Below are 21682 nucleotides of genomic sequence, written 5' to 3'. Positions count from 1 at the left end.
TTGTAGTCGACGTTTGATTTTGTATAATAAATAGAAAGACATGAGATAAGGACGAGAAGAAAACTGATTCTAGTCCTTTCTAAGTGTTTATTAAAGTGCATCGTGTCGTCAAGTTTATATTACATTTTGTGAACATATTGTTTATTCCCTATTCCAGGTTTACCTCAATACAGAACTACGTTTATGGAGTGTTTGGTGGACGCGCGGATGTTGGAGCACCTCACCAAGAGGGACCTTAGGACGCAACTCAAAATGGTTGACAGTTTTCATAGGTAATTCATTGTTTCATTACTTTCATTCTACATTCTACAGTTACACTTTTTTGTATGAGAACAATCGTGAAATTGACTCATTATTTACAACTTACGTATGCTAATTCAGTGAAACTCGAACAGTTTGAAGCCACATTGGGGTTTTTAAATATAGGGACCTAGTAAATCGTTGATCAAGTGGTGATAATTGGTATATTTGTGTGTGTAGGACATCTCTGCACTTCGGCGTAGCGTGTCTGAAGCGTGTCGGCTACAGCGTGCGAGCGCTAGAAGAGAGACGGCGCGCCGCGGAGATGGGCACGAGGGACGTGCTCGTGTGGACCAACGAGAGACTGCAGCGCTGGCTCGTCTCCATCAACCTCAAGGTATGGACCGCTGCAGGATTTGGAGAAACTATTCATATTCGGTACTATCTCCACTTTAATGGTGAATCAGATTGGGCCCAGTAATGAGTGATGTTGAGTGATGTTCGGCGGGTTGCTAAACGGGTTACCGGTGCTCCGGTTCGAAGCGGGATTAGAAATAGGGTGGTTTTTAATCAGTAAGAGTCTGAAATTCTTTCCCAACTGAATCAAGATGGTTAAGTTATTAAAAAAATGGTTACTTAATTTATTGCTGGCCAATCATAAGTGGTTTTTAGTGATGTGTGGTGACTACGTGGTCCAGCAATGATCCTCGAATGGTAGTAAGTACCGAATGTAATGTTGTGATGTTGTACGTTCCAGGAGTACGCGAACAACCTGTCGGAGAGCGGCGTGCACGGCGCGCTCATCGCGCTCGACGACAACTTCGACGCCAACTCCATGGCGCTCGCGCTGCAGATACCCACGCAGAACACGCAGGTACACAGCCACTCACTCATGGTTTACTCAAAATTGTCACTTACAAAAACTACTCACTATGCGAAACTGAACGCTTATTCAGTTTAAAATCTTAAGTGATTTCGAATGTATATAGCTATGATTTTTAGTTTTCCTTTTTGACCTTCAATTGTTAACTATAACATTTGACGAATAGAAAAATAAATATCATAGTGCTGTAGCGTCTGGTACGTTCTGTTTTATGAAGTGGTGTAATTAAAAACACTGTACCCTCCCCCAGGCGCGCCAGGTCCTGGAGCTGGAGTTCAGCAGCCTGCTGGCGGCGGGCACGGAGCGCGCCGCCCGCCACCACGACACCGCGCCCTCCTGACACCACACGCTCAACTAGGTACCCGGCTACTCACTCATCCATCATGTCAGTCAGTAAGAGTCTGACACTCCCTCTCCCCTAACCCTGGAGAAGTCATCGGATGATTTTTCCTGCGGAAAAAAAATCATGTCACTCTTTACACTGTCCATCGACATCTTATTTTAAGTTACGTGTTAACGTTAAGTCTTCGACATGTTTCTTTCTATATGAGTCTCTCCTTTATCAAATGCCAAATTATCTTTAACTCAACCAGTTTCAAGCCTAGAGCCCCTAGCATAGCTTGAAACCAGTTGAATTACCTAATCAAAAATTAACACGTATAAAGAGACTTACTGTTTTGAGTGTTGTACTTTTTGTTCCAATCATTTGATTGAAACAAAAATCATCCAGTCTTATACCTTGGTTACGAAAAAACTCCAGTTTTTAATCTCAAGTAAATATTGTAATACTGTGCGTGTAATTGTTGCAGGCCACATGGTTCCCCGGGTAGTGGGCCGGTGGGCGGCGCGGCCCGCTGTAGTCAGACATAACTTTATATTTATTTGGTACAAATGTTGCGCGGAGTGCGGTATGGCGGCATTTTATAGTAACCACTAACCACGCTTCAACGTGTACATACTTCAATACTCGGCTCGCTTCATCTAACTCTATCTACCGAACTACTATAAAATGCTATCATAGACAAACAATAATATCCTCCGTAACTGTATATTGTAGGTAAGTAAGGCTTCACTATAACTACAAAGTGCTCTGAATCTGTAGACTTATGTACTTAACTTGTAATCTGATATTTATTGTGACTCGGATACAACAAATGTATGTTAGCGCCGCGGCCCGTGCTCCCTCGCGCACTAATGTAAGTATTATCGCCTTAAAGTATTCCCTTAGATGTACAGTATACTTGTTATGAAGCTATATTGGCTGTCCTTGAGCCGACATCCATGTGACGATACATTCATTCATTCTCATATAGATGTGGTCTCGACCCCCTATACAAACAGATAGCCTTATATCGCAATAGTTTATAGTGTCGGGCTCCCCGACTACAGTCGTTGTTGCGACGGGTGTAGTCCGGGAGGCTGCGTGTTGCCATTTTGTACGATCGTGGAGGGGGCACGGCGCGCGGGAACATTGTCATACTCTGATGCCAAATATTAGTTATATTGTAACTAATATATACATTTGTATTCTGTCGACGCCACAGTCTGCAATGTATTGCGTTCTACTTATATCCTATTTTAATTCAATTGACTTAAAACTTATATTATGTTGAATTTTAAAAGTACAATTTCAAAATGTTTTGAATTGATTTTTATTTTTTATAGACGATTTTTATGTATTGTTATGTTGTATAAGGTTGGGAATATAGTTGCAGGCTGTTTGCTCGGCTGTACTCGTAAAGTTACTGTGTTGTGAGAGATTACATTGTAGCCGGCAGGGGGCGACACTGTCGCGTCTGTCCTGTGTGATACTGGACTGATACTGCACCATATACTCGACAACTACACCGTGTTTAACCCTAATTTATTATTTTATATGTTTGAATAATGTTCACAATGAATTTTTATAATGTAAGTTCAGTTTTAACTTGTCCAATTAGTCATGTGTTGTAGTTTAAGTCGCGTGGTCGAGTGTATGGCGCAGTGGTCGGTTTGAATAGTTGGGTGTGTACCAAGTGCCTCGGCGAGGTGTGTATATACATAGCTTTATGTAGTGGTACTGGTACTGGTACGATACTAGTCTATGTACAGTGTTGTTACATTGTTTTGTAATCTTGTATTCTATTAACTCGCTACTAGACAGCTCCGACTTAGCTAGGTATATTTTGTTAAGCGTTTTACAACAAACACTTCAATAGGTAATCAAATAAACTATCGATTGTATAGCTAAAGCGATTTTAATTTGAATGTGAATCTTTTAACGAGTAGCAAATATATTGTAAATATTATCATTTCTATCGACTGTAGGTGTAATAGCAATATTTAGCTAAGATGTGTTCAAAACTGAAAGGATTTTTATTGTATTATTACTTTGTAATGATAACCGCTTATTTATTAACTAGATTTTATTATTTATTAAGTTATTATAGGAAATGTATGAAATATACCGGTTTATTATAATTACCTCAGTAATGTCGTCGTGGGTGCGCCGGCGCAGGCCTCAGCTATAGTTATCGAGTAACAGTATTAATAAAGTTAGGTGAGAGACGGCCGCGGCGCCACCGGTGTGTGATTTTTTATAAAATTAATTAATTTTTAATCGTAGATAAAATTTGGATATTCTCGGAGTAAGGTTGCGCCGCGCGTCGCATGTTGTGGGCTGATGTCTACATATACTACATTATAATATCTCGCGCCTATCTTACCCCGCATTGCTCATATATTCCTTACTTGACTCAGCCCACAATATGCGACGCGGCACATTTTCGAAATTTTTCATAATAAATTGGGAAGTGAGGTATCTATCTACTTTGTATCGCGGCTTGTGAGCGTGACGGCGCGGGCGCGGGTGGGCCGGGGGAACTTTACGTACTCGACGCTATATATCACTAATTAGACAACTCGTCGTATGATATCTAGGTAAACGTTATCGTTGTGAAACACCTCGTTGTTTTCTCTATAGATAGGTAAATATCGGAAGCACTTGGAGCGTCGTTTTGACGTTCAATGTGCAAATTGTTATGATTACTAAATTATACAATTGTTGAGTCCCCGGTCGTCGAGCCACATACTGCTGTATACTGCGGCGCCATCTGTCGGGGTGCGACACAGACCGACCGCCCGGCCTTTGTGTCGGTCTGTCTATCAAACGTTGTAGTGTAATTGAATGACTTTATTTAGATGAATTATGTATGGAAGTGTTAGTGCCGCGAGGCGACGGCTCCGTGTCGTGGTCGTGTCGTCGGCCGTGGTGACGTCTCGTCAATAAAGCGCGACTCAATATCATACGTACACATCATCGTTTCATTATCAATATATAAATAAATGATATATATTAGCTACATAAAGTTTGTATACAATGCAAGTGGAGATGGTTATTTAGTTAACTGTTAGTGTACTTATAGCTTTTCGACGTAGCTAATCAAGTTTTGTATAAAGTCGTTTGGATGACGTAGTATAGCCGAAGTGTCATGGCCGCCGTGCGGTCCCTTTGTATTCTACACGATTTATATGTTCCCCTCTGTTAGCCTGTTAGTAGACGTTATCGTCCGGTTCCGAATACACCGCCGGGCCAGTTACACTGCACCGGTCGTTGCGCGCGGTGTGACATGCCCGGCCGGTAGAGCAGCAACGAGAGTAACCTCCACAAGTGCCAAGTAACCGCCAGTTTGGAACGGACGCGACCGAACAATAACTAGAATAATTTCTCACATTCCAACAACTCCGATGACGCACTGCGCACGTCGGACCGAAACGAACAAAAATATTTCCAGTCGAAGTCCCAGTGGCTCGCGCTACCAAAGAATAAAGTTACCTTCACGTTAAGGAGTATTGTAACATATGTTTATTAGTGAAACAATTGGATATGTATATAATTTGGCCTGTGTGTGCATAGCTTGTATAGTGAGGGCGCGCGAGTGGGTGCGTCTCGTCACCGTTCGCGTTACATTCCAAGGCTTTCCGTGTTATAAATGATCGCTTTGGCCCTGACTAGGTAATCGGTATATCGTTACAGGTGATCCCTTCTAACGGCCATTGTTTTGATGTCATAACGAAATTGTTAACTAGACAATGTTTATTTTGAGCAATGTAATCAGTACTAATGTGTAATCTGTACGTTTGTAAAAACGTTTATCAAAAGTGCGATGACGGCATACGTTGTGCATAATGATAAGAGGTAAATACAATTTACACGATACAACTACTTGTTTCATTTATTTACACACTACCTGTTCCCAAGTGTACAATATCGTGCATTTATATCTACTTGTCTGGTTCTACAAGTCAATATTTATTGTGAAAGCTGAATTGTCTGCTTCGGTGATAGTGGCTGCGAGTGCAACTGCCGAGTACGAGGCTCTGGTTCGAACCCCAGATTCATTATAGTAATTAAGCCGAATAATAAGCCTCCTATTAGAAGAAAGGGCTGCATCATAAACCTCACATCTAGCAGGTGGTAAGTATTGTGCACTAATATGACCTCTTTGAACTAATACAAATGTGTGGAGTCATGTTTTCGAAGGTAACCTATCTTGTTAACATAGACGACAACATAGTGTCAAATCAGAAAGTAGAATAAAACAATGAAGTTTACATTTGCGTTTTGTTTTTATTGCCAGTTTTACTTAAATGTCTACATATTTTCTTCTTCAATTCCTTCTGTCGCTTCAGTTTACGCCACTCCTCTTCCTCCAACTGTTTCTTGTGTTTTTCCAAACGAAGCGCAGTCGCTGCCTTCTGTACTTCCTTCTTCTTCTCGTAATTAGTTTTCAACATCTTCATAACATTCGAGATCTTCTGTTCTTCAGGGTTCTTGATCACCGCTATCCTGTTCTTGAACTTATCCTTAGGATTCGTGCCTGATAGTGTAGTAGACTTCTCTTTAGGTTTGAACCTGTACGGCAAACCTTTCTGCAGGTTTTTAGGTATCACCAAAGGTTTGAACACTTTAGGTGCTCTGTTCACTTCAGTATACAACGAGTCAACGTTAGCGTCATTCTTAATATTCTTCTCCCTCTTCAGTTGTCCTTTAGTCTTCATTCCTTGCCAGGCGTTCTTGGCTCCCACAGGTAGCAGTAGGTTAACGACAGGCGCGTAGAACTTCGTCACATCCACCTTGTACCATGTACGACAGAACACGATGTCACTCATCAAGATTTTATCTTCAAAGGTCGCACGGAATGCTCCTTCTGGCTTGTTCAGAGCTTTCTTGATCTGCCCTCTAATGCCCGACACTGTTTTAACTCGAGCTCCTTCAAACTTCGCTACTTCTAAAGTAGTTGTGAACATGTCCTTAATGAAAGCTGTCTTCTTATATATCTTCAATGGAGTACCGATTAATTTCAACTTCTTTACTATTTGTGTAGACTTGTTAATTTCGTTGACACTACCTGTAGCAGCTATCCGGAACCCAACTTGTTTGATTTCATTTGGATTGTTATTGACACTTTGTAATGCTAGGAAGCCTGTGTTCTGTGGTGTGATGGGACCATAGAAGTGCATGTTACATGTGACATGTTCAGGCGTGTACTTCAAATACCTGCATTTCATATCATCCTCTATCTTTGAGTAGATGGGTAAGGTTTGGAAGCGTCGCCACCCCAGCGAGATGATGAGGGGATCATTGGTCTTTAGTATTTTCTTGTACCATCTGTGCTTCTTCACTTTACAAGATACAAAGCCTATGTTCTGCTCAGCCATGTTGAGAGCTCCAATCAGTATTGGATAGCTTGAGTCAAAGTTGGTCACAAACTCAGAAGGCATGTTCTTGAACAACATTCTGACATAAAGCCCTGGCCTGAAACCTTCCACTTCTATCCTCAATCCATTATCTAAGTTGTCAAACACTGATTTATTCAATTCTGATTGTTTCAAAGCTTCTGCTTTCAAGTTCTCATAGTAGGAGTGATCTCCTTTTATCCTGTGATCATCTGGATTGTCATACTCTGAATCAAACTTGGCTTTCAACTTTAACTTTTTGTCTAATATTTCAGATTTGGTTGGTTCTGCTTTCCTCTTAGAACCAGGTTCAGCTGTAGTTTCTGTATCTTCCTCTGCCTTATGCTTTTCTCCAGTTTCTAAATCTTCAAAGTCACCATACAGCTCTTCATCCTCACCATCACTTGCATCATCTAATTTCAATAGTTCTGATGCATCCTCATCAGCTGACCGTTTACCAGTAACAAAGCTGTTGATCAAATATTGTTTGTTTGTGTCACTAGTCCAATCCCTTAGATTTGGTTTGTCTAAAGAATAGAAGAATGAACACTCTTCTAGGTCTAATCTTTCCTTTTCTTTATGCTTCTTCTTTTGTGTATCTGTGACTTTCTTAAACAGACCACCAAGCTCCTCACCTTCTTCTTCCGATTCAGATTCTTCATCCTTCGCTTTTTTAGATTTGTTTCCTATCTCAAACTCACCATAAACTAGCTTCATAATGTTCTTTGATGTCTTTTGTCGCTCTAGATAAGCTTCTGTGGCTTTCTCTCCTAACTTTTCTTTCCATTTCATTCCGAAATCAGTCTGAGGCTCCTCATCGGAATCACTGCCATCATCACTCATGTCGCCTTTATCTTTATCATCTCCATCAACACTCATTTCTTCATCATCGTCATTATCATCCCCTTCATCATCAGAGCCTGCTTCCGAATTATCATTATCCCATGGGAGCTTATTCTTTTTCTCTTTCTTTTCATCAATTCCACTGTCATCGTCGCTGTCATTACCCTCATCTTCTGAATCAGAGGAATCTGACTCTGCTTTTTTGTTTTGTTGTAAATATTCATCATCTTTGACCATGTCTGGGTAGATGACTGCACCTCCACTGAACAGTTGGAACCCTGACTCTTGCATCTGTTCATCAACAGTCTCTTTAGTTTCTACAACATTCTTGAGTAGAGCTTTCTTCTCGTTAGTTTCTTCATCTTCCTTCTTGTGTGAGTGAGAACCTTGTAGCTCTATGTAAACTGCATCTTTGTCATACACAATACCTCCAACACCGGAGAAAGGTGCATAGATCTGTCTCTCTCGCTCCATGAGATGTCGCTTCTTCTCACTGCTGGGGAGAGGACAAGGGTCTGGCAGGTAGGACAACTCACTGATTTTCATGTCACCAACACCTGGAATAATTAAAAACAAATGTGTTATGAATAAAGCATTGCCTTAAAGATGAACATCCTAAGATCTACTAGATACAGTAGATATTATCACACTAATATTATAAATGTGAAAGTTTGTTAGTTTGGATGTTTCTGAATGGATTTTAGATGAAACTTGGTATACAGACAGGGTATAGGCTGACTTGGGTTATAGGACACTACCCCACGGGAAGACATGGTAGAAAATGGTGAATTATAAAATTGAATCTGTAGTAGGCAGTACTAAGTGAAACTAATGTGCATATCAGATAGTAGAACTAAAGAAAAATATGTAAATTAAAATAATATTAGTATGTTATATTTACCTGCAATATGGACAGAAGACTCTTTCATGAGTGGTACTCCTCTCACATAGCCATACAGCACAACATCCCTGTTCACCTTGGCATCCTTCCTGATCAACTCCTGACTAGTGATGTCTTCCAGCCGGTCAGCCAGCACATAGGCATGGGTCATCCTCCAGCTCAGAGGTCTAAATTTCATCACAGAGATGAATCTGGACAAATTCTTTATCTCATTCCTCAAGTACTCCCCGTGTATAATACCAGACAGGTAGAACAACTTGGCTCCAGGGTACACTTCAGTCCAAAACCTATGTTTCAGTGTTTTCTTTGTAGTCTTCAATGTCTTAGCATTCTTTATCATATCAAGATGAGTAAGCACACCCATAATTTTAGGCATACCATGCACCTGGCAGATGTTGAGGAACTCAAATATCTCCATCTCGAACCCGAAGCTGGCGTCGCACAGCAACAACACTAAATCAGCACATTTCGCGATGTCGATCATGGAATTGACGTCGTTATTACATTCTATGAGCGTGATGCGGCGCTTCTTCGACGTGACAATCGTTATAGGACCGTTCGTGTTCGTCACATTGGTTTTTATAAAGCTCTTTATCAAGTTATTGATGAGTGTTGTTTTACCGACTCGAGGTGGTCCAACAATCGCCACGACGATGGGCGGAGGCTCCAACGGAGTTTTGTCCACCTGGGGAATATGTTGCTTCTTCGCAATAACATCTTCTCGTCTGCGGAACTGTCTCTCGGCTCTCACAGCCGACTGGATAGCAAATGCTTTAGGATTTCTCTGTCGAGCACTTAGGTTAGATTGATCAACTTTGTTCTTATTTTTCTTCTTCTCTGCTTTGCGTCCGGCTTGCTTAGCTCGGTGCGACTTCTTTTTATCAAATACATTTTCGTCTGCCATATTAAAACTTGAAATTAATTGCAATTAAACATCACGTAATTTCAAAATAATCTCACGTGTTGTTAATGTGAATTATGACAGCCGTCACTACCGTGCCTTCAGAAATGTCACATTAAACTGACAGATTCTGACAGCTCTCTTGCTGACCATAGAGTCCATGGACTATACGTAGCATAGAGAATTGGGACTATTACAGTTTGTTTACTTCTTTTTGTTTTGTTTCTTTTGAGATAAACGATTACAATTTTTATCCAGACAATACACACTTTTAACTCTTACTTAGTGGAGGCGAAGTATAATTTTCTAAGGATGCCAAGTTTGATCCTTGATCAATAATTGTACTGGATTGATTGTATCGCAGTTGTTATTTTATTTTATTAGTCTTGCAATACCGCGTCCAGTTGTCATTGACTAGAGCTAAAGAAAGAGATCAATTTTATATTTTTGTGCAAAAAATCCATTATTTGGATGATGAAAGCAAAAAACGCAGCTGTTAATGATAGCTCGCTAGTGGCAGATACAAAAGTGAATTAATCTGGACTATTATTATGACTTCTTCTGAGCTAGACAGCCGGAACATCGCCATATCGATGTGAGTAATATACGCATTTTTCCTAATTATAGAACGATTGTGTTATTGTATTCGTCACTGGACATTGTTTATATTGTGTGCTAGTTAATACTAGTTGCTCGTTAGTGCAGGCGACGTCAGATCTGCCTCGCTGATGATGATAGGTCGTTGATCTTTGAGCTCTGTCGTTCCCGCAATGCAGATGCTAAAATATCATCATCAGTTCTGTAAATACCTTTTTAACGGTCTCATTCTATGACAGAATGTATTTCGACAATTTATTTCTTGCAGTACGTAAGTAGGTACAATGTTCTCCACTCCTGCTCAGTACCTACTTTCCATGTAACAATGGCCAGTTAAGCTAACAGTAAGTTCTACCTAACTATAACTAGATTTACTAAAACTCCACCATATAACTTCGTTTTAAAACCCATTTAAATTTATCAGGAAATATAAAACCATCAAAACCTGTATGGTCTGGTAAAGTGTATTCTAATAAGAATCAAGATTGAGTATTATTAGATAAAATCATTATTTATTCAAAGTAATCTATAAATAATACTTCCATTAAACTTGATTTAATTTTAAACTCAAATGTGATATAATAATATTATGATAATTTGTTAATGATATTTGTTAATACAATGCAAATTAAGCATTTATTTATTTATTTCATGGAATTTATTAGCAGAATATGTTAATTAAATTCATTCAAACTAGATTTTACTAACTTTAAACATATAAGTATACAGTGTCATAATACATGACAACTACTAATAAAATAATGCTATCATTTATTTTATTAATAATAAAGAAACTTGCATACACTAGAATAATACTATTAAAATTAAAGTCATCTCTGAGACATACTAACAAACAGACTATTATCAATTAAATAATTAAAAATGACAAATGGCTTGAGTTAAGCTATCTATCTAATTAATAGACATTCAATAATTGGCAATTATAAGAAAACTGCTGTGAACAAACAAAATGATAAGTAACTATTGCAGTTTTATGTCATAACTTCTAATCAGTTTAAATATGTAACAACAACAATTCAATAATTCCATTGTTATATTAAATATGTTTACTTTTCTTTCAATCAAAACCAAATGCCATCCTATTAAATATGTATAAAAGCCTTATAAACCTAGATGATTTGAAATATACATTTTTTCGTACCAGAAGTGATTGATGATAATGATGAATGGTACTTAAATAATTGTTTACAGAATACCTAATAATTTATATAGTATCATGTATGACTACATAATTTTTAGTACTAAGAATATCATGTCAACAAAAATTATACAGCCAAATATTTTGTTGTTTACTTACAGTATTATAACACAGTGGCACTTATAACAATGAATGCTTCTAGATAAAACTATGACAGGCTTATTAAAAAGAGTGATAAATGATTAGAAGCTTCACACAATCTCAACAACTGTATACTGTAAATACATAACCATAATTCATCTTGTAAATTGTAACTATTCTCAGGAGAAAGTCTGTGGAGAACCTGGTGATATCGTCACAGGATGCCATCGGGCAAAGCATCAGCCAGGCGCTCACATTCTCGGGCGTGATCACACAGCATGCCAACAACATTATACCAGAAAATAGGTAAGATACAAACAATGGCTGGCTATTATATTTTATTTTAATTGTATTTAAGATGTATATTTTTATTATTTATGGTAGACTATTGTGTAAGTGTGAGAATGTTTCTGTAATTTTCTAGAACTAGGCATATATTTTCGCTCGGCATTTCCAAGGATATAATAACTTTCTTTATAGGTATTAAAATTGTGATATTAATTGATTGGATTATTTCTTATGTTTGTTATAATGGTGAGGTGGTAGGATGTTAGTTGGAAGATTTTTCTCGTGTTGTGATTCTTATTGTTCAGAACTATGATACTCTAATGACTTGATTTATTTTAAACTTAGTTTTTATACATTTCTTGCTTATTTAAAAAGGCGAACCAGCTGATAACAGTTCTATTGCAGAGATTGACACATTAAAACAAACATTAGCTGTTTAGCTTTATTATATCAGCGCATTGTTGTACGAAATTAATTCATCTGTTATCGTGGTTTACTAAACAACTAAAACAAGGAAGTAATGAATAATTCATTCATCCATTGCTGATTACAGATATACTAGTGTTAGCTTGTGTCTTTGCTTGCTGCTGTAATTTAATTTAATTTAACGCCTATAATTGGTAAGATAAAGTTTAGTAATTCAGTCTTAAAAACTGTTCATAAAATGAAATAATAGTACTTTTACATACACTCGTACAATTATATTACTGAAGTAATGATTATTAATTAATTATAAGCTCTCATCCACAGCTTGGCTCATGTGATTACAGGAAAAAAAATAACATTAACTGTATCCTGAAAAAGAAAGACAAAGGCCCAGCGCACACAGGCGGAGATGCGGCGAAGGTACTGAGAATAAATCAATTTAAAATAAATCTTAACTACTATGGTATACAGATAAAAATAGCATGCCATAGTGATTAAGATAAATTGATATTATTCTCAGTTGCTTAGCGGCGCCTCCGCCGGTGTGCACTACGCCAAACAGTACATTAAAATATCTGAATAATCAATAGTGTTCTCTTGTCGCATGAACAAACAAAATAACAAATAATTTACCCCAATTTATACATAAACAAATCCAATTTATTCATGTATTCCTTATCAAGTTATCACATTGGAACGAATGTCCTATACATACATAATAACTCATTATAATTTTTATATAGCTACGTAAATAATATTTGATGTTTAGTTGTCGTTGTCGTTGGCGTCAGTTTCCGTTATATTTGACCCGATAAATCACCAAAACGGTTACTTAATGTATGTGTTTGATAGTGACACGCTGACCTGAGCGTGTGTGGGTGTTATTAATTGTATTATCTTATTATAGTAGCGTTGATACCATCGCACATCGCCGCTAAGCAGTGTCCTATATCATCTCGCGGATAAGCTATTGAAAAGTGACACTTTCTATCAAAATTCTATCTTAATTAAAACAATAAAGAAGTATAGAGTATAGACAGCTACGAGCCTTAGAGTATAGATACCTATTAGCCCTTTAGATAGCTACGAGCTGAAGATTTTACGACATCTTTTGTTATTTTTGAGAAAAATTATCTGTGTAATACTATTCACGCAATGACTAACCACCTAACCCACGGGGAGGCCTATCAACTATCAATTGCAAGATGGGTAAAACAGAGCTAAGAATATGACAACACTACTACCAGAAACATTATGTATTTATTGATCAGCTTCATTACAAACAGGCCTATTGACCATTTACACACGGTCACAATTCCAGGCTCATTGCCATTACAGTATTTCGAAATGAGTCCATTACGTGTTCAGTTGTCAGTAAGCAGTTTACTTGTAATTTCCTCTCAGTTATATTAGCAACAAGGTTATATTTATTATTGTTACACTTTCACTCGGACAATAGACTCGCGCCGTGATGGGAAGGTCACGGGTTCAATTTAGTCAACAGTTGTTCTTATGATTATAAACATGTGATCGTGAATGGGTACACTGTTATTTCCTAGTATGAGCCTAGCTTTGTTCAAGCTTAACGTGGTCCTCACACGCTCTATTCCCAAAAAATAATTCGCCAAAAATCAGTCAGATTCATAAATCGTTGTTTGAGTGAGGTCTTTTTTTGAGAGGGGAAAATCATCCAATGTAGCTGTTTGAGCGAGGCTAGGGATACGGAGCATTATGTCCTTTAGTTCCTTACCTACCTAATTACCTTTATATCTTTGTCAAGATTTGTGTGACTAGTTCATCAAGCAGTGAGAGAACATCACCCCTCACCTGATATTTTGGAAAACTTTGTAGCTACAATATATTACATAGTCATAGTTTGTATGGACAGTTAACAGACTATGGTGATAACATTTGACCAACTTTAATAAAACAGAGTGTTTCCCTCTGTCAACTAAACGCTTCCTGTCATTAACACGATGATCAATTAACTTGTCAGGAAGGGCAGTATGTTCATTGTTCGTGTAAAACTATCGATTTATCTATTGTTCTCACTATAGTTGTAACTGTAACTATGCCATGTTCATACGCAACTTGAGGGGCATAGGGGCATGTGTGTACTGCGTACCTCATTAAAACGCATACAAGGTATTTACATTGAAACCAATCATATGTTTTCTGTTATGTATTAAAGAAGTTAACAATGGTCTTGGAGTAGTATATTAATAGAGTTTGACGTTTCGTTGATGGTCTTTTAGGGAACAGAGAGTAAAGTTCCCTAAGAAAAGGAGGATCCTCCGACCAGGCGAGGTGATCAGCCTGGCGGGCTTTCTGCCCAACTGTTGTTCGTTGGGATTTTCTATCCGTGTTAATTCGCATGCAAACTTAATATGTGCGATGCAGGATATTTGTGACGTCATCCATTGATTTGCTCGTCGATAGTCTATGTGCGACTTCTGTCATCTGTCACTTGTCAATGTGTCATGTCGCCACATCACTCCCCCCCAAGACCGGAGGTCGATCCTGTTGAGACGGCTGTCGATGCTTGAGATGAGCGGTGCCAGAGCCAGTGTAGAAATTCCCTAGTTCCAGTGAGTCGGAACTGTGCCGCTGAATGCCCAGTGAGTCGGGTGAGCGGTGCAGGGTGATACTCCAGTGAGTCGGAGTAGTGAGGCTCGCAGTGTCCCACGGTGAGTCGGGGAATAGATGCTGCGAGGGTAGGTGCGTAGTGGCTGGCGTCTGCGTTGACGGGAGGAAGGCGTCCTCAGACCGTGTGCAGAGAGTGCTGTGCCTAGACGCTGATGAGGCCGTAGGGAAGAACCAGGCTGCATATCTTCGATGTAGCGTGTGGTGGTCCCTGATGAGGCCGAGGATGCTGGTTGGCTGCGACTTGATTACCGCTCAGCGGAGAAGTGATGGGTGAGGGAGATGGCGATAAGGATGACGGTGCTAATCTGCTCCGTGAAGGTTGGTTTCAATCACGTCGGGGGCACCACCACTTTAGGGAACAGAGAGTAAAGTTCCCTAAGAAAAGGAGGATCCTCCGACCAGGCGAGGTGATCAGCCTGGCGGGCTTTCTGCCCAACTGTTGTTCGTTGGGATTTTCTATCCGTGTTAATTCGCATGCAAACTTAATATGTGCGATGCAGGATATTTGTGACGTCATCCATTGATTTGCTCGTCGATAGTCTATGTGCGACTTCTGTCATCTGTCACTTGTCAATGTGTCATGTCGCCACAGTCTAGTTGAAATAAATGAAGTTTCTTGTTCGTTCTTCTCCATTCAAAGCTAGACTTTGGAACGAGCACCTAGCTTCACTGATAGACAGACTGACGGATTCAATTGGGTACTATCCTCGGTCAAAAATAAATTATTACAACTTTTCAATACAATAAAATATTAAAAAATAATCACACTCTCATTCATTTTGATGAACTATTTAATTTTCGATTTTTTCTAGCTAAATTTCTAGAAATAAGTCTGCTATTTGACGTCAAAAACTTATGACGACATAACGCACTATTCATACAAAGTTCATAGAAAATATCGTTTTTGACGTTTCGAAAAAAGTATTGATTTGACTAGTAGGAAAGTAGCCTATTTGACGTTTCAAAAGTGCCTAATTTAGGATTAATTGAAATGTATGCTTTGACTTTGACTTTGAAAAATAGTTTAACTTTGGTTTTCGGCAGCTGTAATTGATTAAAATCTAAAATTACGCATCAATAATAGGAGACAGTCCTATTTAAGAATCTCAGCTAAATAGGGCAGACACCTATTTACCAAATGTTAGATAGGACGTCTGTCTGTTCGTCACTCAATTAAGTATCGCCTCATTCAGAGAACTGCGTGAAGATGTTTCGTGTTGGTATCGCTCATGATGCGTGACCGGCAGTAACCTCAGCAACACGCCGGCGCTCGTCTAAACTAATTAAAACAAGGACGAAACGAATTACTAATCTTTGCCAATAAACTCATCTATACATTTCAGAGGATTTGTTTTATTTGCGGATATTAAGAAAAATATAGCTAGGACTAAAATAATTTGGTTTTATCTTACAATTATAACGTTAATGTTAAGTGTTGGCACTGTTTATTTTAATATTTAATACTCAAGTCTGCCTAAGTATACTTACAGCGATTTTAAAAGGCGGAAGTCTTTCTTTGTCTTCTCCCTTGAATGAGGCGAGAGGGAGTGTCAGACTTTTACTGACTTAAAACCACCCAGTTCATACTCCTGCTTTTCTTCACATCACCCCTACTGGGTGCCATTTGTGGTGGTCTGATGGCTCTTTGAGGCGCGCCCGGTACGCGACGGTCCGTACGCGTGGGTCTGTTCGGGCGTCGAGCTACCCTTCCTCGCCGTCCGCAGACCCGCACTTCAGCGAATAATAAAGTGATATTTAGATACGTAAACATATAAATATGTAATATCAATCAAAACAATCAGCTCGAAACAGTCCTATCTTGGGCCCAGATACAAAAATTCTGCCTAAAGTAGATTTCAAGGAATTTTATCAAACAAATAATAATTTCGGGGAAGCACTTTCAGTGACGGATAAAGTAAAAACCGATTTCATCTGGTACAATCCAGATCAGTAGCGGATAGAATGCGGATAGAAATGCAAATGAACACTCTTTATCTTTGTAGACAGATAATCATTGGAGATCAAATTGTTGACAAGATATCAAAGAAAAACTAGATTAACTATAATAAAACAATGTCCTAACTCACAATATTGTGAACCTTTTAAAATATCACGCTTATAACTACATAGTCTAGGATCACGAGACACATAGGTACGACCCATTTTCATTTGCGATCCCCTTCTGTTTGCCATAGTTATTATGACAATCCCCCTTCTTGAGGTAGAGACTATTTTTAGCAATGAACTTTTCGGCTAATGATCATTACACCAATATAAAGCCTCATGTAGATTCTTTCGCAGGTCGTAGTTGGCCCATCCCTAATCTAGATTTTATCATGTTCTATTTAGGCTATCCTTATTTAGTGCTTGTGTACTTACTTAAAGGTATGCAATAGGTATTTCCTTAACGTTACGTTATCGGGCCTCAGGTGGTTGCTCCCACTCGCCCGATAACATTATCAGTGTCGCTCTCTCTTGGAACAAGCAGTAGGGTCACCTATATTTAAATTTCTTGTGTATGTATTATGTATGTTATTTGTCATGTCATGTTTATGTACTAACAATTCAATAGGAAAATTGGCTCGTTGTAAAGCAATTTGGTTGTAGTCTGTAAACAATCATGTTGTTGGAGTGACAGTCTCAGTATATCTTGTTATTATATTTCAAATGTCACTGACAAAAGTAGAGTCCTAGTATGGTCGTGCTATGGTCTTGTTTGACTCCTATCATTTATATAAATTCTTTTATAAGCAGATGTCTGACCATTTTCTGAATTTAATGTCGTTTATTAACTAAAAACTAATGTTTTAGTTAATAAACTACATTAACATACACACGTATATTGTAGACACACATATATTGATATATATTTGTTTATGATCATAGGTATTGTGACTTAATAAAAACATTGTCTAGTGTTTTGGGGGCTGAGAACGAAAATGTCACCCCTTTTTAAAAAACATTACCCTGGTTGTCATCACTTGTTAAATCTATATCCCATATACAAACAAATCCGTTTAAAAGAACAATAACGTTTAAGTGTAACTTGAATATTAAATCCCTAAATGATTAACTCACGCTAGTTTCAAGTTGAAGTTTACAAACAGAGTAACAACAAAAGAATAATTATAACAAATCATCACTTGACCTTCTGTTGCAACTGCACTACGCACCTATTGTTTGTTAACTTCAATTTATAAATGTAATGTGGATAAATTAAATATACTGTCTCTTAATACAATAACTTCCTAATAAAATGTGATCGAAATTATCCAGGTTATAGATACCTTATCAAAGTATTATCTAAGTATAAAGTTCTGAATGGTTGAATTTTCATTCATGTATTAGTGCTTGTGTCATGAAAGTGCGTGTTTCCTTATATTTCAGTGATGGAAGCTGAAAAGTTTTACGTGTTATTTACTCAATGGGAGAATATAAGTAAAGCGTTTATATTAAGGTATGTTTTTGACTAACACTGGTGTTGTTTTTGTTAAAAAGGTGTTTTTGTCAGGGAATCTCATTGTACTTTGTTGTCGGTGATTGGTTGCTATAGTTATCTGTTGATGAATGGAGTTTGTGCTGTATTGACATATTATACTTATTTCTGTTGTCTGGAAAATAAAATGGTCCTCATACTTAGTAATGTCTTATACAAAAACTTGCAAAACATATAATTATGATGTTATTCATTAATTGTATTGTTTTCTTAGTAACACACGGCTGTCGATTCGATAATCGAATAGCATCAACTTGCACACTGAGAATGTAAAATGAAAGACTTATATTTTTTTTTTCAAACAAAATATAAATACGAGAATTTTCTATTATATTCGTATAAGATCGCAGCTCATTGACGTCATAATTTTAATGTCTACAATCAACTAAGCCCGCTGTGAGTCATACATAGGCTTGAATTTAAAGTCAGTTAATGAAATCGCCGTTGTTATTCTAATTATTTTTATACATTTATGAGTTAAATTAAAATAATTTACTAATGAAGTGGCGGTCAGTTCTGGTTTAGTTATAGGTATATTAATCGACTTTCTCTCGATTAATTTATCGTTTTTTTTTTCTTATTCCTGTCTTATGTAGTATTCTGTACCAAACTGCATTGAATTTGATAAAATTGCGTAACTGACTGGAAGACAGACGTAGCTAATTGGGCTCTTACACCATTAAACGGAGAATAGAATATAGAACATTTGAAATTACACACACTTTACAATACACAAATACGTTCATCCAAGCACACATACATGTGTGTAACAAGTACGGACATGTTTTCTGTTTCCATCAACAGTTTCCCGCATGGTACATAGTTACACACGGTTATACGATTGATAAGCGTATCTTGGTAACAAATCGCCGCGTTATCACTAACAATTAACAGCCATAGATCTAGCGTAATAGGCTATACACGACTACTACATAGATTACACTAGTTTCTATTACTAGATCAGTGCTTCCCAACCGGTGGTCCGCAGACGACAAAGAAATGGTCTGCGAAATGAAAAATGAATATAGGTACACGAGAGTACACATCTGTCCAACAAATACCTCTGTTGAAACTCCAATTACATTACATCACAGAATTGAGAGAAGCAACTGATTTCAATAATCCAAAAGTCACTATTTTTATGAGTGAATGAGAAAATCAGTGCATGAAACACATGAAAGAAAGTATATAATAGAAATAAAATAAGAAATATAAAAGTGATCTTTGACCAAAAAAGGTTGGGAGCCCCTGTACTAGATTAATGATAGTTATGGGAATATTAACCAGATAAACAGAGGTATTGGCAGAAGTGTTTCAATAATTCAACCATTCTTCAGTTTCATTTCATTTACATATACTTTGTCTTTGTGCAATCTTAATGTCGAACCTTGATCATAATAAACATTGTATTTACGCTTTTACCTTTGGGAACCCCATGACCTCCGTGGAAAACATGAAATAATGATTTAAAGAAGCTTTACATAAATAATTACAAAAATAATTTTTACTTACATTAAGAAACACAAACAATTCTAAAAATAACTCTTCTTTGTTAGTTTTTGTGAACAAACCGGTTGATTTAAGTTATATCATTTGTCTCTCTGGACAATAACAGAATTACACTTTTTTGTGTACGAGTAAACGCTGTTTCTGGTGAATGCTACAGTACCTAACTAGGTACTGTTGTAGTGGTAGAGTCAAAATGTCGCAACTGGCCGTTTTTTACACTGTGTCGCAAGCAACCGACCGTGAATGGTTTGGTGCCCGACCAGACAATTTTGGTATTTTCTGTGTTGCTGTTCGAACTCCGAAAATGTGTTTCGTTAATTTAATTTCGGTGGTTGAATGATGTGAGTTTGTGTTTGTTTGCTTTTCTCGTAGATGTGTAAAAGTTTTTCAGTGAAATGTGTTTTGGTTAGTGACGTTATTCCTTTTACCAAAGTGTGGTTATCTGTGCGGTTGTTTTCATAACTTCTTGACAATTTTCGTAGCAAATTATAGTATGTTTGACAGCAATAAAGTTAGTGCGTTTCCAAGTAGTGTGCGTCGCACTTTTACACTGCTGGTTCCGTAGAAATAACACACACACAAGTTATGTAAACTTCACTCCCTGTCTCTCATGGGGATAGGCAGAGACAATAGACCGCTAATTACTACGAATCGTTCATACCTCTTTCACTTCATCAAAGTGGAAATGATATGAGCTAATTATATCCTAAGTTTATTTTTAAATTTTAACATAGAGTCAAAATATGTAATATAATTATGTCAGTCAGTGATATGTTTTTCTAGCAAATGTTATTGACACTACGAACCACACCAAAAGACTTTGGATATTATCTTCATAATTACAAATAATATTTTTACACTACACAGAACTCTAAAATCTAGACGTTTCAGCAATAAAATATATTTTTAACAAATAGTTTTGGTTCACAGCTAATTTATCGATTTAGAATGTTTTAAGTCGACCTTAGTTTTAGTTTAGACTGAGTAATTAAACTAAATTAATTGGGCGATAAAACTGTACCGTTTGTATGTACACGCGTGCGTTTCATATACATAGCAAATATTTGAAGGTCTCTACCTACCCCGCTAGCACAATGGAATTTTATAATAATGTGGTTTATGAACATTCGCATTCTTCTGTATTCCTTAACTATGATTTAATTCTACAAATAAAGCAGAGCGCTTTAGACGTGAAACCAAAATCTTTCATTTTGAATAAAAATTTTTCTCCCGCATAATAAAGAGAAAATGTGCCTATACACGTTTATACCTGCATAATTTTCAGATCGTAACAGTAATTTATCCTGTCATACTTTCTCAATTGTGAATAATTTTTACTTGATTAATTAATAAAGATCTCAAACAAACTCTCACGTACCTACTACAAAATAAAGTTCGCAATCCTGTCTGTCTATCCGCGATAAACTCAAAAACTACTGAACGAATATGTATGCTGTTTTCACTAGTGTATAGAGTGGTTATTGAGAAAGAACTAAGAACTTAAGTACGGTAGTGTGCGAAGCTGTTGGCGGAAACATAGTAATCAAAGTGTCAACGTATAAAGATAACATTTTCTTAATAAATTTTGAAAAACATACGTGTATATCAAACAGTGGCATATCAACTATCTAAACGTTTATCATAAACAAATATGTAACAGTTATTTAATAACCGTTGCCTTGTGTGTGTGGGAAGTGAGCTACACTACAATACTTAGTTATTTAATAGTTTTTCGGTATTCCTAGACGTTTTGTGTTCATGTGTGTCCATAATAAGTAAATGGATGATGGGAATCATGCCAAACCCATGGTCGAGGTATTTTTCAGTATTTTTCTAAAACATTAGAGCGATCACCAGCATTAAACCTTAAGACTCCCTGGACATAGGCTCCCCCCTCCCCCCAATGATTTTCAAATCGGTTAATATTATTATCA

At 37.4% G+C, this 21682-nt stretch overlaps 3 protein-coding genes across 25 annotated transcripts in view; 2 read left to right on the top strand and 1 right to left on the bottom strand.

The window, feature by feature from the left end:
* Nucleotides 1-5324, top strand: part of LOC118276369 (liprin-alpha-1) — a 133521-nt gene extending 128197 nt beyond the window's left edge. For all 15 annotated transcript variants that reach the window (XM_035594660.2, XM_035594656.2, XM_035594648.2 and 12 more), the window contains 5 exons: nucleotides 158-272; nucleotides 481-637; nucleotides 998-1114; nucleotides 1374-1481; nucleotides 1933-5324. In XM_035594660.2, the coding sequence (XP_035450553.1) occupies nucleotides 158-272; nucleotides 481-637; nucleotides 998-1114; nucleotides 1374-1463 (479 nt within the window). In that variant the 3' untranslated portion in view covers nucleotides 1464-1481; nucleotides 1933-5324. The remainder of the gene's footprint in view (nucleotides 1-157; nucleotides 273-480; nucleotides 638-997; nucleotides 1115-1373; nucleotides 1482-1932) is intronic.
* A 388-nt stretch (nucleotides 5325-5712) lies between these two features.
* LOC118276205 (ribosome biogenesis protein BMS1 homolog) lies at nucleotides 5713-9616 on the bottom strand. Its single transcript, XM_035594440.2, has 2 exons — nucleotides 8586-9616; nucleotides 5713-8241 (listed from the first exon to the last, which is right to left on the bottom strand). Exons 1-2 carry the CDS (start codon nucleotides 9487-9489, stop codon nucleotides 5714-5716), a joined length of 3432 nt encoding a protein of 1143 aa, XP_035450333.2. The 5' UTR covers nucleotides 9490-9616; the 3' UTR covers nucleotide 5713.
* A 256-nt stretch (nucleotides 9617-9872) lies between these two features.
* Nucleotides 9873-21682, top strand: part of LOC118276111 (protein Aster-B) — a 48486-nt gene continuing 36676 nt past the window's right edge. For 3 of the 9 annotated variants that reach the window (XM_035594279.2, XM_035594278.2, XM_035594283.2), the window contains exons 1-2: nucleotides 9873-10081; nucleotides 11567-11689. In XM_035594279.2, coding sequence (XP_035450172.2) covers nucleotides 10038-10081; nucleotides 11567-11689 — 167 coding nt within the window. In that variant the 5' untranslated portion in view covers nucleotides 9873-10037. Of the gene's footprint in view, nucleotides 10082-10190; nucleotides 10428-11566; nucleotides 11690-18130; nucleotides 18201-21682 lie in introns of those variants that run through there. The other 6 variants (XM_050707494.1, XM_035594280.2, XM_050707497.1 and 3 more) reach the window with 4 other exon arrangements.

The sequence above is a fragment of the Spodoptera frugiperda genome, chromosome 31 (assembly GCF_023101765.2).
Source record: "Spodoptera frugiperda isolate SF20-4 chromosome 31, AGI-APGP_CSIRO_Sfru_2.0, whole genome shotgun sequence".
Classification (NCBI taxonomy): domain Eukaryota; kingdom Metazoa; phylum Arthropoda; class Insecta; order Lepidoptera; family Noctuidae; genus Spodoptera; species Spodoptera frugiperda.
Note: the sequence above shows the minus strand (reverse complement) of the source record. Positions and strands in the feature narration are given on the sequence as shown.